The sequence below is a fragment of the Oncorhynchus keta genome, chromosome 12, assembly GCF_023373465.1.
Source record: "Oncorhynchus keta strain PuntledgeMale-10-30-2019 chromosome 12, Oket_V2, whole genome shotgun sequence".
NCBI classification, from domain to species: domain Eukaryota; kingdom Metazoa; phylum Chordata; class Actinopteri; order Salmoniformes; family Salmonidae; genus Oncorhynchus; species Oncorhynchus keta.
The window spans coordinates 24,193,487-24,210,659 of NC_068432.1; the positions used below are offsets into that span (position 1 = coordinate 24,193,487).

At 43.2% G+C, this 17,173-nt stretch overlaps 1 protein-coding gene across 4 annotated transcripts; it reads right to left on the reverse strand.

The window, feature by feature from the left end:
- Nucleotides 1–3: 3 nt before the first annotated feature.
- Nucleotides 4–16,650, reverse strand: LOC118371990 (spermatogenesis-associated protein 22-like). Of its 4 annotated transcripts, XM_035757681.2 has the most exons (9): nt 16,198–16,650; nt 3,718–5,904; nt 3,371–3,436; nt 2,705–2,845; nt 2,289–2,475; nt 1,747–2,122; nt 1,231–1,339; nt 1,015–1,112; nt 4–648 (listed from the first exon to the last, which is right to left on the reverse strand). In XM_035757681.2, the coding sequence occupies exons 3-9, from the start codon at nt 3,408–3,410 to the stop codon at nt 457–459; spliced, it is 1,143 nt and encodes a 380-aa protein (XP_035613574.1). In that variant the 5' UTR covers nt 3,411–3,436; nt 3,718–5,904; nt 16,198–16,650; the 3' UTR covers nt 4–456. The 4 variants fall into 4 exon arrangements, with proteins under 4 accessions (XP_035613574.1, XP_052313843.1, XP_052313842.1 ...); XM_052457883.1 differs by lacking the exon at nt 3,718–5,904; XM_052457882.1 differs by lacking the exon at nt 16,198–16,650 and having other exon boundaries at nt 3,752–5,513.
- Between the last annotated feature and the right edge of the window lie 523 nt (nt 16,651–17,173).

Genomic DNA, 17,173 nt, shown 5'->3' on the forward strand with positions numbered 1-17,173 from the left:
AAATGAGGAAGAGAAGGGTTTTTTTATTTTGTGTCCAAAAACAGAATTGCACATATTACATTTGTGTTAAGTATTATATACACAAGAAAAATATGAAATATCTTACATGTAATCTGATGATATACAGATGCACGTACATATTTAACATTGGGAAATTCATAAACACACAATCTTAATATGTTGCTTGTCACAAACAGATGGCGCCCTTTACAGGCAAGCAGGTGAAACTGTATACACTTGAACTGCCCAGTTCAGGATATACTTTCAACAATAAAATAGGGGTATCACGTACTACTCATCCCTGGAGAATCTTCAGACATGTCAAGGATCTACATACAGTTTCTAATAGTGGAGAGGACTTTCCATGTAGTGATACTCAAGAACTCATTGGCAAAGACAATTGTTTTGCCTTTGAATAGTTGCTGGAAGCTCCCTTATGTCTTTCTGTGCTGCTGATCAGACTTCACTGAGTGATTTCACCAGGTCCCTCATCTCAGCATCCGAGGCTTTGATAGACGCATGTGCGTTCCTCTGCTCTGAGGGCAGAGCGGCCCTGACAGACACACAGGTGAGGGTGTCCCTGTTGTGGTCGTAGTTCCCCACACAGCGGTGCACCTGGCCTCGGATCAGCCTGGGCAACTCCAGTTCCTCGTGGGGATGGAGCAGAGACGCATTAGACATAAAGGGTATACATCCAGCACAACATGGTAAAGGTAACATAATGGGTATCCACCCTGGAGATACACTACGATTTGAGAAGCCATATCCTCCAGCATTGTTGAAAAACTAACTACTGCTTTATAATGCTGGTGATCAGTAGCAGCTGGTAAGTAATCCTGTTGAAATAAAAGTCACCAAAGTTCTTGATACTGAAAAAAAAAGTGTGGATTTTTTAGGCCTTAAAAAATGTGCTGAACATTAGGTAATTGATTGTTGTCCTCTGATTAACTCTAGACAGCCCTGTAACTGCATGTCTCAATTTCCTATTGAAGAGGAAGTGTTTTTCTGACTCACATTTTCATAGAAGACACACTGCACCACCTCTTTCCCATCTCTCATGAGGAAGTTCTTAGCTCCATGAGACCCGGCGGTGACTGCAGAGTCAAGAGTGGCTGTGGGACGAACATAGAATATAAATTAATAGAATAAAATAACATTACAAAAATTGTGTATAGAGTACCAGTAATAGTAAATACAATGTTAGAAAAGTGACACTTCTTGAGAACTTACCGAAAATCTCAAATAGGTACGGGGCTCTGCCCTTGAAATGGCTCCAGTGTCTAATGCCATCAATGACAGTAGTCAGGATCCTCAGAGAGTTCTCAGTTGCTGGTTTGACCTGGAACACAGATGGCGCCGTCACAATATAAGAGACATTAATACTTTAAAATCACTGATCTAGCATTGAACAACATACATTTTACAAGATAGTATGAAAAGAATTAACAATATTTTTAACTTGATTAAGCATACCTACAATTGGGTTAAATATGAAAACTATATAATTGTTATTTTATGGTAAGTAATCTACAGAAACCTGTTTTCCTACAGCAGGGGTAGTCAGCTGTTACCCTACGTGGTAAGGCCTGCTGGTTTTCTGTTTCTACCAGATAATTAATTGCACACACCTGGTGGCCCAGCTCTAAATCAGTTCCTGATTAGAGAGGAACTGGCTTCGAGGTCCAAAGTTGGTTTGAGGGTCCTACAGTGTTAAACTATAAACTACAATTACCACAGATTACTTACATGTTGTACCTGAGACTGAGAGGTATTTTGAGTTTGATATGTGTCTCTACTATCTTCCATCAGTTGTTTCTGTGGCTCAGTATTGGTGGTGGTTATAAACTTCCAGGATGTGTTCTGCTCCTGTGTTCCAGGACCACGACTTGGTCTGCTTGGAGGGGGAGTGGGTTTAGACTGCTGGGAGTAAAGAGGAGGCGTTGTCGGGTTGTCCTGTCTCTGTCTGTAACCTGACTGCTGCTGACCCATCTGAGAGTAGCTGCTTGGGGATACTGGCTTGCTCTGTGTGTTCCCACTGCTGCAAGGGGTATTGTAGTTGCTCTGTCTGGGGTTTGTAGGGGCTCTTGTGTCCTGCCTCACTGGTGGCTGTCCCATCTGCAGACTGGACATATGCGAAACACTGATATGACAGGTTTGTGTGTTGCAAAATCAACCGTCAAAAGCATCTCTAGCACTATACAGCATATAGACAGTGTTCATCTGCAGGTTAACTTTTTATCTGCACTATAATGACTGCCTCTACAGAGAGACCCATCAATTTTCCCTACCCTGTATTCCCAGTGTGGTATGGGTGTGAAGGTGCAAAGCTTCTCCCCACAGGTACCGGAACAGGTTGACTGTTAGGACACTGAGACTTTGGTTGAGACTGCTGGTTGCCTTGTCTGCTGCACTGATTGTGCTGAACAGCAGGTGCAGGACACCTTGGGGCTTGATCTTGGTAATAGCCTGTGTTACCTGAGCAGAGGTAAAAAATGTTGTTACAGCATTGAGATTTTGACAGCAAAAATGATTTTTCTTTGTGTGTAGTGCCATCTAGTGACCGAGAGTCGAATCTCACACTTTTAAAATCCAAGAAAAATTAATAAGAAAAATTAATAATAAAAAGCTAAGTTTATTAATCACAGAACACATCTGATTATTGCTACTACTGAAGTCCATGAGCAGTAGCCTATACTCCTCTTACCTGATGTGTTGATGATGGATGAAGCAGAGCTGTGTGTAGGCATGTATTCATTGCCGGAACAGAATTTCTTCTCTGAGGGATTGGATGTCAAAGGCAGCCTACTCCTTTTCTTCTGGTTAAACAGAGGCACAGAGAGGCAGCCTGGAAAGCAAACAATCATGAAACATTTTTCTCATGACAGTTTTGACAATGCAGCCATCAGTTTATGATATGAATGCAGTCATCACATTCTAATTAATAAAATGTCAACCTGGCCTATTTGCATTGACCCCTCGATCTTTAAAAATATATATACTGCTGCTACTCACTGTTCGGAAAATCTCACCCCTGCCAGAATTCTCGCCCCCCTCCCCCGCTAATTACTTTTATTTTGTGGCTAGTCAAATACTTTCTGTGGCATACATCATCAATCAGTGTCAAATACTTTCTGTATGACGCCCCCCTTCATTGTTGCAAGTCGCAACAATGAAGAACGCGGGGGATTCTGGCTGGCTGGCGGGTGGGTTTCGGGACAACACCGGTACCCCCGGTATATAACCTCGGTATTTTTCTTAAAACTGCATTGTTGACTTAAGGCTTGTAAGTAAGCATTTCACGGTAACGTCTACACTTGTTGTATTCTGCGCAGGTGACATAACGTTACAATTTGATTTGAATTTCACAAACCTGCAGTAGGTCTGGCCTGCTGGTTTTCATATCTTTTCATCTTATCCCAGTGTCTTCACTCAGAGTCTAACACATTAATAAAAAATTAAAACATTTTTACTAGTTAGCCTGACACCGCTATCTACAAAGCATAAAAAACAACGTATTGCTTGCTAGCTTGCTGTCGTTATCACTGTGCCCAAATACAGTAGTTACCTAGCTACAGTATGTTAGCAAAAAAAGTTATCAATAGCTATCTGTTTTAGTAGCTAGTTAGCTAAATAACAACCAATTCATCAAACAATGTTTAGTTTTCATCAATGCTAGCCAAGTTACATTTAATTAAATAATGTATTTCCAGTGTTTACCTGTGGTTGCTGTTCCAAGTAACTAGCTAAATACCTATTGTAGTGAGCTCGTCAGCCTCTTCCAACCGGCCTAGAATAAAGCAGGGGTCTCCTTTCGCCAGCCAGATCCAATGGGCACGCGCTACTGCCCGCGATTTCCCACTTCTTGGCTAGCTAGAACACTTAGCTGTTATCGAACACTTAGCTGTTCGAGTTAGCTAAGAGAGGGAGGCTGCACTTTATATAAATACAACGTAGTTGTTTTTTTAAACAAATGCACGTTTTTCCAAGTGGACTGAGTAAGTGGTTTGGCCTACATTCAATGGCCTCTACACTCTTCTCACATGTTCAGGTACTGGTAACTGGGCTTTAACTGTGCTCTTGTAATGAGTTAGGCATCATCACATATGGGAGAGTGCGTAAATTGAGAGAATTTACATTCAGCGTCACTCTTTATTTTTATTTATTTATTTCACCTTTATTTCACCAGGTAGACTAGTTGAGAACAAGTTCTCATTTGCAACTGCGACCTGGCCAAGATAAAGCAAAGCACAGACAACAACAGAGTTACACATGGAGTTAACAATAAACAAGTCAATAACACAATAAACAAGTCAATGACACAGTAGAAAAAAGAAAGTCTATATACAGTGTGTGCAAAAGGCATGAGGAGGAGAAAATAATTACAATTTAGCAGATTAACACTGGAGTGATAAATGAGCAGTTGATGATGTGCAAGTAGAGATACTGGTGTGCAAAAGAGCAGAAAAGTAAATAAAATAAAAACAGTACGGGGATGGGGTAGGTAGATTGGGTGGGCTATTTACAGATGGACTATGTACAGCTGCAGCGATCGGTTAGCTGCTCAGATAGTTGATGTTTAAAGTTGGTGAGGGAAATAAAAAGTCTCCATCTTTTACAGCCCGACTCTGTGAAGGGAAATATAGTATTCTTTCTAACAACGATATCTATATATATTTCAGGATGTTGTATATGTCTCGAAATAATCAGAATGCAAGTAAACGTTCGTTTTAAAAATAAAAAAAAATACCCGGACAAGCTATTGGGTAAATTGAGCAACAAGACAGGGTAAATTACACCGCCTACACATTTCTGTACTGAATGAAATATTACCACTACATTTAAAACAAGGTCTATATTTCTTTCCCAAACAATCGTTTTTTTCCCCCATTAGTCATTTTAATGATCTTTAACAAAGGTTTAACACCTAACAAACACTTATTTAAAACTATTTATATACATACACCTTTTGTACTTTACCCCCTTTTTCTCCCCAATCTTTGATCGTGTCTCATCTCTGCCACTCCCCAACTGGCTCGGGAGAGGCAAAGGTGGAGTCATAGGCCAGTCATGCATTACGCCTGGGAAGAAAACACCTCAATTTGCCCCATGGCCATTGGCTCAATTTACCCCAGGACAAACATTTAGACTATATTAACCCACACAGCTAGACCTCCTGCAAGGACTGACGCTGGAGATGGGAAGCAGATACAGGGAGTCAACATTTATTCAGGAACAGACAAGTACCAAAACAGGAACAGTGTCAGCACCGGTAAACAACGACAAAAGACAATTCATGCAGCAGCAGGGAACAGAGACGGGGAGGTAATAAACAGGTGATTGAGTCCAGGTGAGTCTGATAATACGCTGATGCGTGTGACAGGGAAAGGCAGGTGTACGTAATGATGAATATTACATCTTTGCATCTGAGCTCCTAGAATGCGGCTCTCCTTTATTTTCAAGTGCGTAAAGCTGGGGAGCCTGGCGCCTTCGATCGCCAGGGAGAGGGAACGGGAGCAGGCGTGACACTACCCCCCTCTAGGGGCGCACCCGGCGTCCCACCTCGGCTGAGGCAGGGGTGCTGGACAAGCCAGGCATGCGTAAACTCCCGATGAACCCGCTGAGGCGTGGAAGTCCGATGATTCCGCTGTGGCGTGGAAGCCTGACGAGCCGGCTGGGCGTAAAATCCTGATGATTTGGTTGAAGCCTGCCGTGGGATGGGGCGCCTTCCGAGCCAACCGGGGCAAGAATCTCTCGAGACAGCTAGGGCGTGACAGCCCGACGAGCTGGCGTAGGTACCCCCAGTTCCATCAGTGGCGGCCCCTGGACCAGACGTCACCACCAACCGGAACACCAGCACTCCACGATGCTTAGTATGATGGCTTCAGCATTCAGTAAGGACCGACGCTGGAAATGAGAAGCATTTATTCAGGAACAGACAGGTAACAAAATAGGAGCAGCATCATTTATTTATTTATGTACTTTTCTGCTCTTTTGCACACCAATATCTCTACCTGTACATGACCATCTGATCATTTATCACTCCAGTGTTAATCTGCAAAATTGTATTCGCCTACCTCCTCATGCCTTTTGCACACATTGTATATAGATAGACTGCCCATTTTTTCTACTGTGTTATTGACTTGTTAATTGTTTACTCCATGTGTAACTCTGTTGTCTGTTCACACTGCTATGCTTTATCTTGGCCAGGTCGCAGTTGCAAATGAGAACTTGTTCTCAACTAGCCTACCTGGTTAAATAAAGGTGAAATAAAATAAAAAATAAAATCAGCACGCGGGTAAACGACGACAAACAATTAATGCAGCAGATAGGAACAGAGATGGGGAAACGACAAATATAGTGGAGGTAATAAACAGGTGATTGAGTCCAGGTGAGTCCAATAATACGCTCATGCACGTGACGGGGGAAGATAGGTGTGCGTTTTTTATTTATTTCTTCTGTTGGAGAGATCTGTTGGAGAAATCTTCTGTTGGATCTGACAATCTTGATGGTTGTGCAGTCGTCTAAAAAAAACTATTTGACGAATATATCAATAATATTTCAAGGCTTTTTCCATCTTTGTAACATTGCAAAAATGTGAAACTTTCTGTTAAAAAATTATACAGAAAAACGAATCCATGCTTTTGTCACTTCTAGATTAGACTACTGCAATGCTCTACTCTCCGGCTACCCGGATAAAGCACTAAATAGGCTTTAGTTAGTGCTAAACACGGCTGCTAGAATCTTGACTTGAACCCTAAAATGTGATCATAATATTACTCCAGTGCTAGGCGCTCTACACTGGCTTCCTGGGCTAGGGCTGATCAAGGTTTTACTGATAACCTACAAAGCGTTTACATAGGCTTGCTCCTACCGCTCTCTCAGATTTTTCCCTGCCATACATACCTACACATATTCTATGGTCACAAGACGCAGGCCTCCTTATTGTCTCCCTATTGTCTAAGCAAACAGCTGGAGGAAGGGCTTTCTCCTAGAGAGCTCCATTTTTATGGAATGGTCTGCCTATCCATGTGAGAGACACAGACTCGGTCCCAACCTTTCAGTCTTTACTGAAGACTCATCGCTTCAGTAAGTCAATGATTGAGTGTAGTCTGGCCCAGGGGTGTGAAGGTGAACTTAAAGGCACTGGAGCGACAAACCGCCCTTGCTGTCTTTGCCTGGCCGGTTCGCCTCTCTCCACTCTGCCTCTGACTCTATTACGGGTGCTGAGTCACTGTCTTACTAGTGCTCTTCCATGCCGTCCCTTGGAGGGGTGCGTCACTTGAGTGGATTGGGTCACTGGCGTGATCTTCCTGTCCAGTTTGTCGCCCCCTCGGACTCATGCGGTGGAGATCTTCAAGGGCTACACCCAGCCTTGTCTCAGGATAGGGGGTTGGTGGTTTGGCAAAGTGGGTGGGGTTATATCCTGCCTGGTTGGCCCTGTCTGGGGGTATTGTCGGACAGGGCCACAGTGTCTCCCGACCCACTCCCAATATCTATGCTGCAATAGTCTAGGTGCCGCGGGGCTAGGGTCCATCTGTTATTTCTGGTATTATTCTCCTTTCTTATCCGGTGTCCTGTGTGAATTTAAGTATGCTCCCTCTAATTCTCTTTCTCTCCCTCCCCTCCCAGAGGACCTGAGTCCTAGGACCATGCCTCAGGACTACCTGGCCTGATGACTCCTTGCTGTCCCCAGTCCAACTGGCCGTGCTGCTGCTCCAGTTTCAACACTTCTGCCTGCGGCTATGGAGTCCTAACCTGTTCACCGGATGTGCTACCTTGTCCCAGACCTGCTGTTTTCAACTCTCTCTCTACAGCACCTGCTCTTTAAACCTCTGGATGCCCGGCTATGAAAAGCCAAGTGACATTTACTCCTGATGTACTGACCTGTTGCACCCTCCACAACCACTGTGATTATTATTTGACCTTGCTGGTCATCTATGAGTTCAGTACAGGTGCATCAAAGCTGGAACCGAGAGGCTGAAAAATAGCTTATATCTTTCAGTCCTTAAAGTCATCCATCATCTCTGCTCCGGCAGTATCAGTCAGCCAGCCAGACCGTATAATGGTATCTATGTGCTCCCCATACTGTACGGTCTTCCTATTTAGCTATATGCCTAAGTATACTGCAGAGCTGTTTGATTGAATCATTTGACTAATTCTTCAAAGTAGATAAGGTATACTTTCACAAACTGTCTCGATCCCTCTCGTGTCTGTGTGCATCTAACCCAATGACTGTATGATCTCGCCTAGCAGGCGTAAAAGTGTATCCTTCCAGAGATCTGTATATAATGTCACGGCCATCAGACTGTTAAACAGCTGCCACTAACACAGAGAGGCTGCTGCCTACATACAGACTTGAAATCATTGGCCACTTTAATAATGTTTACATATCTTGCATTACTCATCCCATATGTATATACTGTATTTTATACCATCTATTGCATCTTGCCTATGCCACTCGGTCATCGCTCACCTCACTCCAAGATGACGTAGCAGTTTAGACGTCTTTGTCTTGTCGTTTCCCGTGTATATGTATATATGTGTGTATATATATATATAAAAAATCCTGCCAGTCTGCACAGCTCGATTCAACCCAGAGCATACCCGACTGCTTTTTCTCCACATCTCCGGATTCCTACCGAAAGCTCTGAACATTTTCACCTGGATCATCACAGCTAGCAAGCTGCTATCAGAGTGGCTACCCCTGGCTAACGTCTCTGTCCCGAAGCAAGCACCAGTTAGCCTGGAACTAGCCTAGTCCATCAGCCACTCCTTGGGCTACAATACCTATTTTGCCAATTGGCCTGGACCCTGTTACTGCGTACACGGAGCCCTGCTGATCCATCACGACTGGTCTGCCGAGGTAACCGTCCGAGGGGGCTACAACACTCTTCCGTCGCGACGTCCCCCTAAGGCCCTTCCACTAACCTAACAAATTATCAATGAATTTACCAGGTACAACCCCAAATCTGTAAACATGGACACCCTTATAGATATCGTCCTGACCAACCTTCCCTCTAAATACACCTCTGCTGTCTTCAACCAGGATCTCAGCGATCACTGCCTCATTGCATGCATCCGTAATGGATCTGCGGTCAAGCGACCACCCCTCATCCCTGTCAAAAGCTCCATAAAGCACTTCAGCAAGCAGGCCTTTCTAATCGACCTGCCCCGGGTATCCTGGAAGGATATTGACCTCATAACGTCAGTAGAGGATGCCTGGTAATTCTTTAAAAGTGCTTTCCTCACTATCTTAAATAAGCATGCCCCATTCAAAAAAGGTTGAACCAGGAACAGATCTAGTTCTTGGTTCACTCCAGACCTGACTGCCCTTGACCAGCGCAAAAAAATCCTGTGGCGTACTGCATTAGCATCGAATAGCCCCCGCAACATGCAGCTTTTCAGGTTAGTTAGGAACCAATACACACAGGCAGTTAGGAAAGCAAAGGCTACATTTTTCAAACAGAAATTTGCATCCTGTAGCACAAACTTCAAAATGTTCTGGACACAAAAGTCCATGGACCAGCTGCCCTCTGCACTGAGGCTAGGAAACATTGTCACCACTGATAAATCCACAATAATTGAGAATTTCAATAAGCATTTTTCTACGGCTGGCCATGCTTTCCACCTGGCTACCCCTACCCCGGTCAACAGCCCTGCACCCCCCCCACAGCAACTTGCCCAAGCCTCCCCCATTTCTCCTTCACCCAAATCCAGATAGCTGATGTTCTGAAAGAGTTGCAAAATCTGGACCCCTAGAAATCAGCTGGGCTAGACAATCTGGACCCTCTCTTTCTAAAATTATCTGTCACAATTGTTGCAACCCCATATTACTAGCCTGTTCAACCTCTCTTTCGTATCTTCTGAGATCCCCAAATATTGAAAAGTTGCTGCAGTCATCCCCCTCTTCAAAGGGGGAGACACTCTAGACTTTCTAAGGTCTTCGAAAGCCAAGTTAACAAACAGATCACCGACCATTTTGAATCCTACCATACAGTCTACGTTATGCAATCTGGTTTCCGAGCTGGTCATGGGTGCACCTCATCCACGCTCAAGGTCCTAAACGATATCATAACTGCCATTGATAAAAGACAAAACTGAGCAGCTGTATTCATCGACCTGGCCAAGGCTTCTAAGGTTTCTCAAATGACTGCCTCACCTGGTTCACCAACTACTTCGCAGATAGAGTTCAGTGTGTCAAATCGGAGGGCCTGTTGTCCGGACCTCTGGCAGTCTCTATGGGGGTGCCACAGGTTCAATTCTCGGGCTGACTCTTTTCTCTGTATACATCAATGATGTCGCTCTTGCTGCTGGTCATTCTCTGATCCACCTCTATGCAGACGACAAAATTCTGTATACTTCTGGCCTTTCTTTGGACACTGTGATAACAAACCTCCAGACTAGCTTCAATGCCATACAACTCTCCTTCCGTGGCCTCCAACTGCTCTTAAAACCTCTTAGAACTACCCATCACGGATCCAGTATATTTGTCATCAGCAATGCTGAATAGCATAGCGCAACAGTCAAAAAGTATTGCTACAAAATATTAATATTCATGAAATCACAAGTGAAATATAGCGAAACACAGCTTAGCCTTTTGTTAATCACACTCGTCTCAGATTTTGAAATCATGCTTTACAGCGAAAGCAATACAAGCGTTTGTGTAAGTTTATCGATAGCCTAGCATAGCATTATGTACACTTTGCATCAGGAAGCTTGGTCACAAATCAGAAAAGCAATCAAATTAACCGTTTACCTTTGATGATCTTTAGATGTTTTCACTCACAAGACTCCCAGTTATTTAATATATATATATATATATTTTTTACCTTTATTTAACCAGGCAAGTCAGTTAACATATTCTTATTTTCAATGACGGCCTGGGAACAGTGGGTTAACTGCCTGTTCAGGGGCAGAACGACAGATTTGTACCTTGTCAGCTCGGGGGTTTGAACTTGCAACCTTCCGGTTACTAGTCCAACGCTCTAACCACTAGGCTACGCTGGTGGATCTATAAAATAAATGTCATCTATTCAATGTTCATTTTGTTCCATAAAGATATTTTTTATATCCAAATACCTCCATTAGTTTGGTGTGTTATGCCCAGGAATCCAGCGGAAATAGCGGTCACGACAACGCAGACAAAAATTCCAAATTATATCCATAATGTCGATAGAAACATGTAAAAAAAAATGATAATCAAACCTCAAGGTGTTTTTCAAATATCTATTTGATAATATATCAACCGGGACAGTTGGCTTTTCACTAGGACTGGGAGGAACAATGGCCGCCTCTCTCTTTTGCACAAAAATCATTCTGAGAGCCCCCACTTGACCACTTACGTAATGTGGTCGTTCAGGCTCATTCTTCAAAATAAAGGCCTGAAACTATGTCTAAAGGCTGTAGACACCTTAGGGAAGGGGGAATCTGGTTGATATCCCTTTCAATGGTCAATAGGGATGCATAGGAACACAGAGCTTTCAAAATAAGAGTCACTTTCTGATTGGATTTTTCGCTGAAGCTGGAGATTCCGATCTCCCTCATAAACTTTAAGCATCAGCTGTCAGAGCAGCTCACAGATCATTGCACCTATCCATAGCCCATCCCCATATCCCCATCTACCTCATCCCCATATAGTTTTTTTTTCTCCTTTGCACCCCAGTATCTCTTCTTGCACATTCATCTTCTGCACATCCATCACTCCAGTGTTTAATTGCTGACTTGTAATTACTTCGACACTACGGCCTATTTATTGCCTTACCTCCCTAATCTGGTTTCTTTGACTCCATGAAATGACCTCTTCCCAAATATATACATTCCCCACTCTCCCCTACCACAATAGATGCAATCTGAATCAGTTACAGTATATGAATAGTAGGCTACACACAATGCATTTCCAATGTCATGAATAGAATAGAGAATCACTGATTGTCAAGGTTTTTGTGTTTTTGAAGCACTGATGTTTGAAGTGGGGGTTAGAGTGAGCAGACTGAGATCCACCTACTGCAGCCTCCCACAGTTTCAGGGCCAGTGGTTGAATGTCTCAACAATTCTGTGTCCTGTCCCCTGCTCTTATTCTTCAATGGGAGGGATCGAAGAGCATATACATTGACATGTCTCCACAGTCAATTAGTAACTTCCCCTCAGCTCCAAACCAGAGTGCATGTTACTGCTGTGCTACCAATGGAACTCCAGACACTTTATAAACTGGCATAAAGAAAATTAGAGATAATATAATAATAAATGCCATTTAGCAGACGCTTTTATCCATTCTACGTATGGGTGGTCCCGGGAATCGAACCCACTACCCTGGCGTTACAAGCACCATGCTCTACCAACTGAGCTACAGAAGGACCACAGAGATAGAGATTGTGACAAAGTAGATGTGTTTTTGGTGTATTCTTTAATGTCATTTAGAGCAGATTCTTTTTTTTTACCTGTTTCCAATCATAATCATTTAGCTGCCAGGGTGGCAGTTGATAATCAGACAAGGGGAATGATTGTTTTGCTGAGGCTATATCTCTTTCATATCAATTCTTAGTAAAGTGCACTGCAAACTTGATTTTAAGCGATGAGTATTTTGGCTCACGCATATTCAATTTCATATGGAGTATATTGTCATTTGTTCAGCCTAGATAGAAAAGCAGTGGGATCTGCACAAGTGGAGCACATGACAAATTAAGATAAACTGACAGTCTCACATAGTTCCATTCATTATCACATTCACAATTTGGGCTATTATTTTCAAAAGGAGGGGTTTTGTATGTATTATATCAAGGTGGGGGAAACAGTGTATGAAGGGCAGCGTGCCAGGTCATGACCACTGGCAGGCCTACACATGCTTTATTTACAATCATTGATTGCCAGACAGAGGGGGAGAGTGAAAATGTCAGTGAATGTGTGTGTGCATGCTCATGTTTGCATTCCATAGCGTCACAGAACCTCTTAAGTATGTTTGAGACTTCTCACTGTGCGAGCTCCGGCTCCCTGCACTGGCTCCTAGTTAGTCCATTCTTTAAATCACTGGGGGAATACTTCAGCCCATTAATCAAGAGCCTATAGTTACTCTTACATAATGTCTGTCCAAGACTAGAGAGACAGTTTTCGGTTAACATCTTTTCCTTAGCACATATTCTTTATAATCTAAGGAAGGCATAGATGTTTAGAGAATCAATGGCAAGAATCGAAGTGGTGGATCTGAGTCTGTTTACTTTATCCATGTTGAAGATGGGTCTGTTACTCTGCACTTGAAGAGGAAAATAGGAAATGACAAGGGTCAGAGCTGTTAACAGTGTTTTGCTTCATTAGCTCTAGGCCTGAGGGTAATCGCTGACTCCTCAGCATGCCTGTGACATACCGGCAGCAAGTCCGAAAGCCACCCTTTTATGACACACATGGCCTCTCTGTATGAGCAACTGTGTCTTGTGTTTCCAGGGTCCCTACCTTCATGGCAATGGAGATTTGCATAGTCTTCTCAGGGAGAGGAGCCTTCTTCCTTGCACTGCACTCTAATCTCCCCTAGTAGTAATTGGTCTCCCAGCAGAAGAGAACTGATCAATTTCTACTCCTTGGTGCAAAACCAATGGCTCACCACTGGCACATCTCCAGAAGAGCATCAGACAGACCAAAAACAGATTTTTTAAAATATTTAAAAAATATATTTTTACCCCCTTTTTCATGGTATCCAATTGTTAGTAATTACTATCTTGTCTCATCGCTGCAACTCCCGTACGGGCTCGAGAAAGACGAAGGTCGAAAGCCATGTGTCCTCCGAAACACAACCAAGCTGCACTGCTTAACACAGCACAGCGCACATCCAACCCGGAAGCCTGCCGCACCAATGTGTCGGAGGAAACACCGCGCACCTGGTGACCTTGGTTAGCGTGCACTGCGCCCGGCCTTCCACAGGAGTCGCTGGTGCACGATGACAAGGATATCCCTACCGGCCAAACCCTCCCTAAAACGCTTGGCCAATTGTGCGTCGCCCCACAGACCTCCCGGTCACGGCCGGCTGCGACAGATCCTGGGCGCGATCCCAGAGTCTCTGGTGGCACAGCTAGCGCTGTGATGCAGTGCCCTAGACCACTGCGCCACCCGGAAGGCCAAGGTGACAGATTTAACAAAGAGTATGGACTTTTTACATTTTTTATAAATAAAATGGACAAAGTAGCTTTAGGCCAACCATTAATGTGCATAGGTGGAAGTTATTTCTCAAAAAGGTCTTTCTCCAGTTTATGGAGTGGGGAATTCCATTCCAGGTTTCCCTCCAGCTCGGTCTACTCCAGAGCCACCTCCTCTGGGTAAGGCCTGAAGCACAAAGAAATGTTGAGCAGTACAATGCCTCAATTGTATTTTAATAAATATTTACAATTAAGGCCGAGTGTCTGCGGCTTTTCGCTCCTTGATTGACACAATAAGATCACTAATTAGTAGGAACTCCCCTCACCTGGTCGTCTATGTTTGGTTGGTTCATGGATCAGAGACCAGTTGCTGCTGGAAGGGGTGTTAGAGGACCAGTAGGATGCACTCTTTCCTCTGATCTAAAGTGTTTCTAAAATCCCCATTGGGAAAAATAAATGGTGAAAAAACAATTGGAACCATTTCCATGTTTGACCGCTATGTTTTATGGGTATTATGACTACTGTGGTACTCTATTTGAAGCCTTGCAGAGGCAGCAGAGCTGCCAGGCCTCAGTCAAACAGAGAACTGGTTTCCACAGCCACAATCTCTCAGACAAGGTGACTTATCAATATATTTGCCTGTATTTACCCCCCACAAATGAAATGCTAATTAGGCTATCATAAAGAACTACAAATGCCATGAGCTGGATGAGAATGCTGAATCAAGGAAGATGTAAGACTCTCTGGGTGAACTAATGTTAGCTACATTTAAAAAAAAATGTACCTGTAAGAAAAGATGCCAGCTCAAGATGACGTGCAGGAGCGTGCAGGGCTTGGTAGTCTTGCATGACGTCTACTTTGATGCTAATTAGCATTTTTGAATCAGAGTAAATAGACCTGAATACATTGATAAAAAAGTAACCTTGTCCACTAGAGACTTACTGTCATGCCCTAGCCATAGAGAGGTTTATTCTCTATTTTGGGTAGGCCAGGGTGTGACTAGGGTGGGCATTCTAGTTTCTTTATTTCTATGTTGGTGTGGTTCCCAATCGTTGTCTCTGATTGGGGATCATATGTAAGTTGTCCTTTTTCATTTGGGTTTTTTGGGTAGTTGTTTTCTGTTTAGCGTCTGCACCTGAAAAGACTGTTTTGGTTTTTCCTGTTATTTTGTTTGAGTGTTTTAAATTTATCATGAACACTTACCACGCTGATTTTGGTACTTTCCTTCATACGACGATCGTTACACTTACATGGTTATCGAAACTTCACACCAGGGTCATCCTACACGAAACAGACCTTATTGTATGTGTTTATTTAACCTGTAGAAAAATGATTGGAACCATTTCCCCATTTTGACCACTAGGTTTTATGACATCTCCACTGTGGGGCTCCAAACACAGATCAATATGCAGTGAACCAATGGTAATACACCTTGACCAATTGTTCCTGCATTCTCACGAGGGTGGGGTGAAAATCAGATTGCAAGTTGTTACCTTCTCCTGCTTTTGCACTCCTGTGATTGTTGGCAATGCACCTATCAATCCACCACAGGAGGTTGGTGTCACCTTAATTGGGGAAGATTAACTCTTTAATGGCTGGAGTGGAATGGTTTCAAACACAAATATATGGAAACAATACATTTGCTGGAGCAATCCACAACAACTGTTTCCTTGTGAATGTAATTTCATCAGAGCATGATATGGGTGTGTGGATGGTTTGTTCCTGTACCATAAAAGGCCATTGAGGTTTAAGCTGTGGGAAGTGCATGAACTGGACTGAGACTAAACAGTGCAAATGAAAATACACTGTTGATGTCAGCTTTTATTCATCTACCAAAGGAGCAGGTGGATACTTCCAATACATGACCACCAATAATCCTAGCTCTTATATATTTTCTCCATATGCAGGGTTTTCAGCGGTTACAGTCGCCCATGGTTGGCCTCCATGTGAAGTACAATTCAGACTGTTTTAAAGTTCAGAAACATCAAATCATTGCTTTCAAACCTGTTTGAAACATATGCTGATGTCACTTATTTCATACCAACGAGAGAATCTTTCAAATAAAAGGTACACTTACTGTAGAAATTTCTCAGGGATCCACAGGCTTTGTGCACATCCAGTTGACAAATGACACTTCATCTCCAGTTACTTACAGAGGTGTTTGGAGCATGCAAAGGTGTGTAGTAATTCAACCATTACTGTTTCTCACTGACTCCTTATGTTTAAACCATACTGCATGCGATTCATTTTGTCGTTCAAGACATTAGGGCACAAGGCGAGACCCAGATGTAGACACAGGAGGCAGATGGTTAGAGTCCAAGATGATTATTACCAATCCAAAAGGGGTAGGCAAGAGAGCGGTTGTGGACAGGCAAAAGATCAAAACCAGTTCAGAGTTCCAGAGGTACACAATGGCGGTCAGGGCAGGCAGGCGGGAATGGAGTCCAGAAAAACAGGCAAAGGCTAAAACCGGGAGGACTAGTAAAAGACAAGCAGTCGCACGGGGTTGGGGAAAAACACACTGGTTGACTTGAACATACAAGACAAACTGGCACAGAGTGATAGGAAACACAGGTATAAATACACCAGGGAAAATAAGCGACACCTGGAGGGTGTGGAGACAATCACAAGGACAGGTGAAACAGATCAGGGCGTGACCGAACAAGCGCCAGGGATCTTAACAAAACTCCCCCGGGCCAGAAGATACCATCAAAGGGTGGAAAACAGTTAGTGTCTATAATTGAAACCCTGCCATTTCTCTGTGTAACTATAAATACAGTAAGACATTCATGAAATAATAACAACATTGCAACAGCACTATACAATGAAGCACATTTAGTTGTAAAGTTGTTTCCGCTCATAATAATTGCACTGTTATAGCTATTATAGTTAGAGAGCACTTGTAAAAGTCTTGTGTATGCAAAGATGATGAGGGCCATTTAGGCTACAGTGGAGTAAACAAGAATCACAATGAGTGTGTGTTCCCAGAGATATCTTCAAGTAACTACATTTATACAATGATGCTTTTTCAATTAGACTTAGGATTTTGGATC

Coding starts and splice junctions, on each gene's coding strand:
- LOC118371990 (XM_052457883.1), bottom strand. CDS start 3,410: ATGAAAAGATATGAAAACCAGCAGGCCAGACCTACTGCAG. Junction 1,340..1,746: donor CTCAGTCTCAGGTACAACAT/GTAAGTAATCTG, acceptor TCTGTGTTCCAG/GTCAAACCAGCAACTGAGAA. Junction 649..1,014: donor AGTGTGTCTTCTATGAAAAT/GTGAGTCAGAAA, acceptor CATCCCCACGAG/GAACTGGAGTTGCCCAGGCT.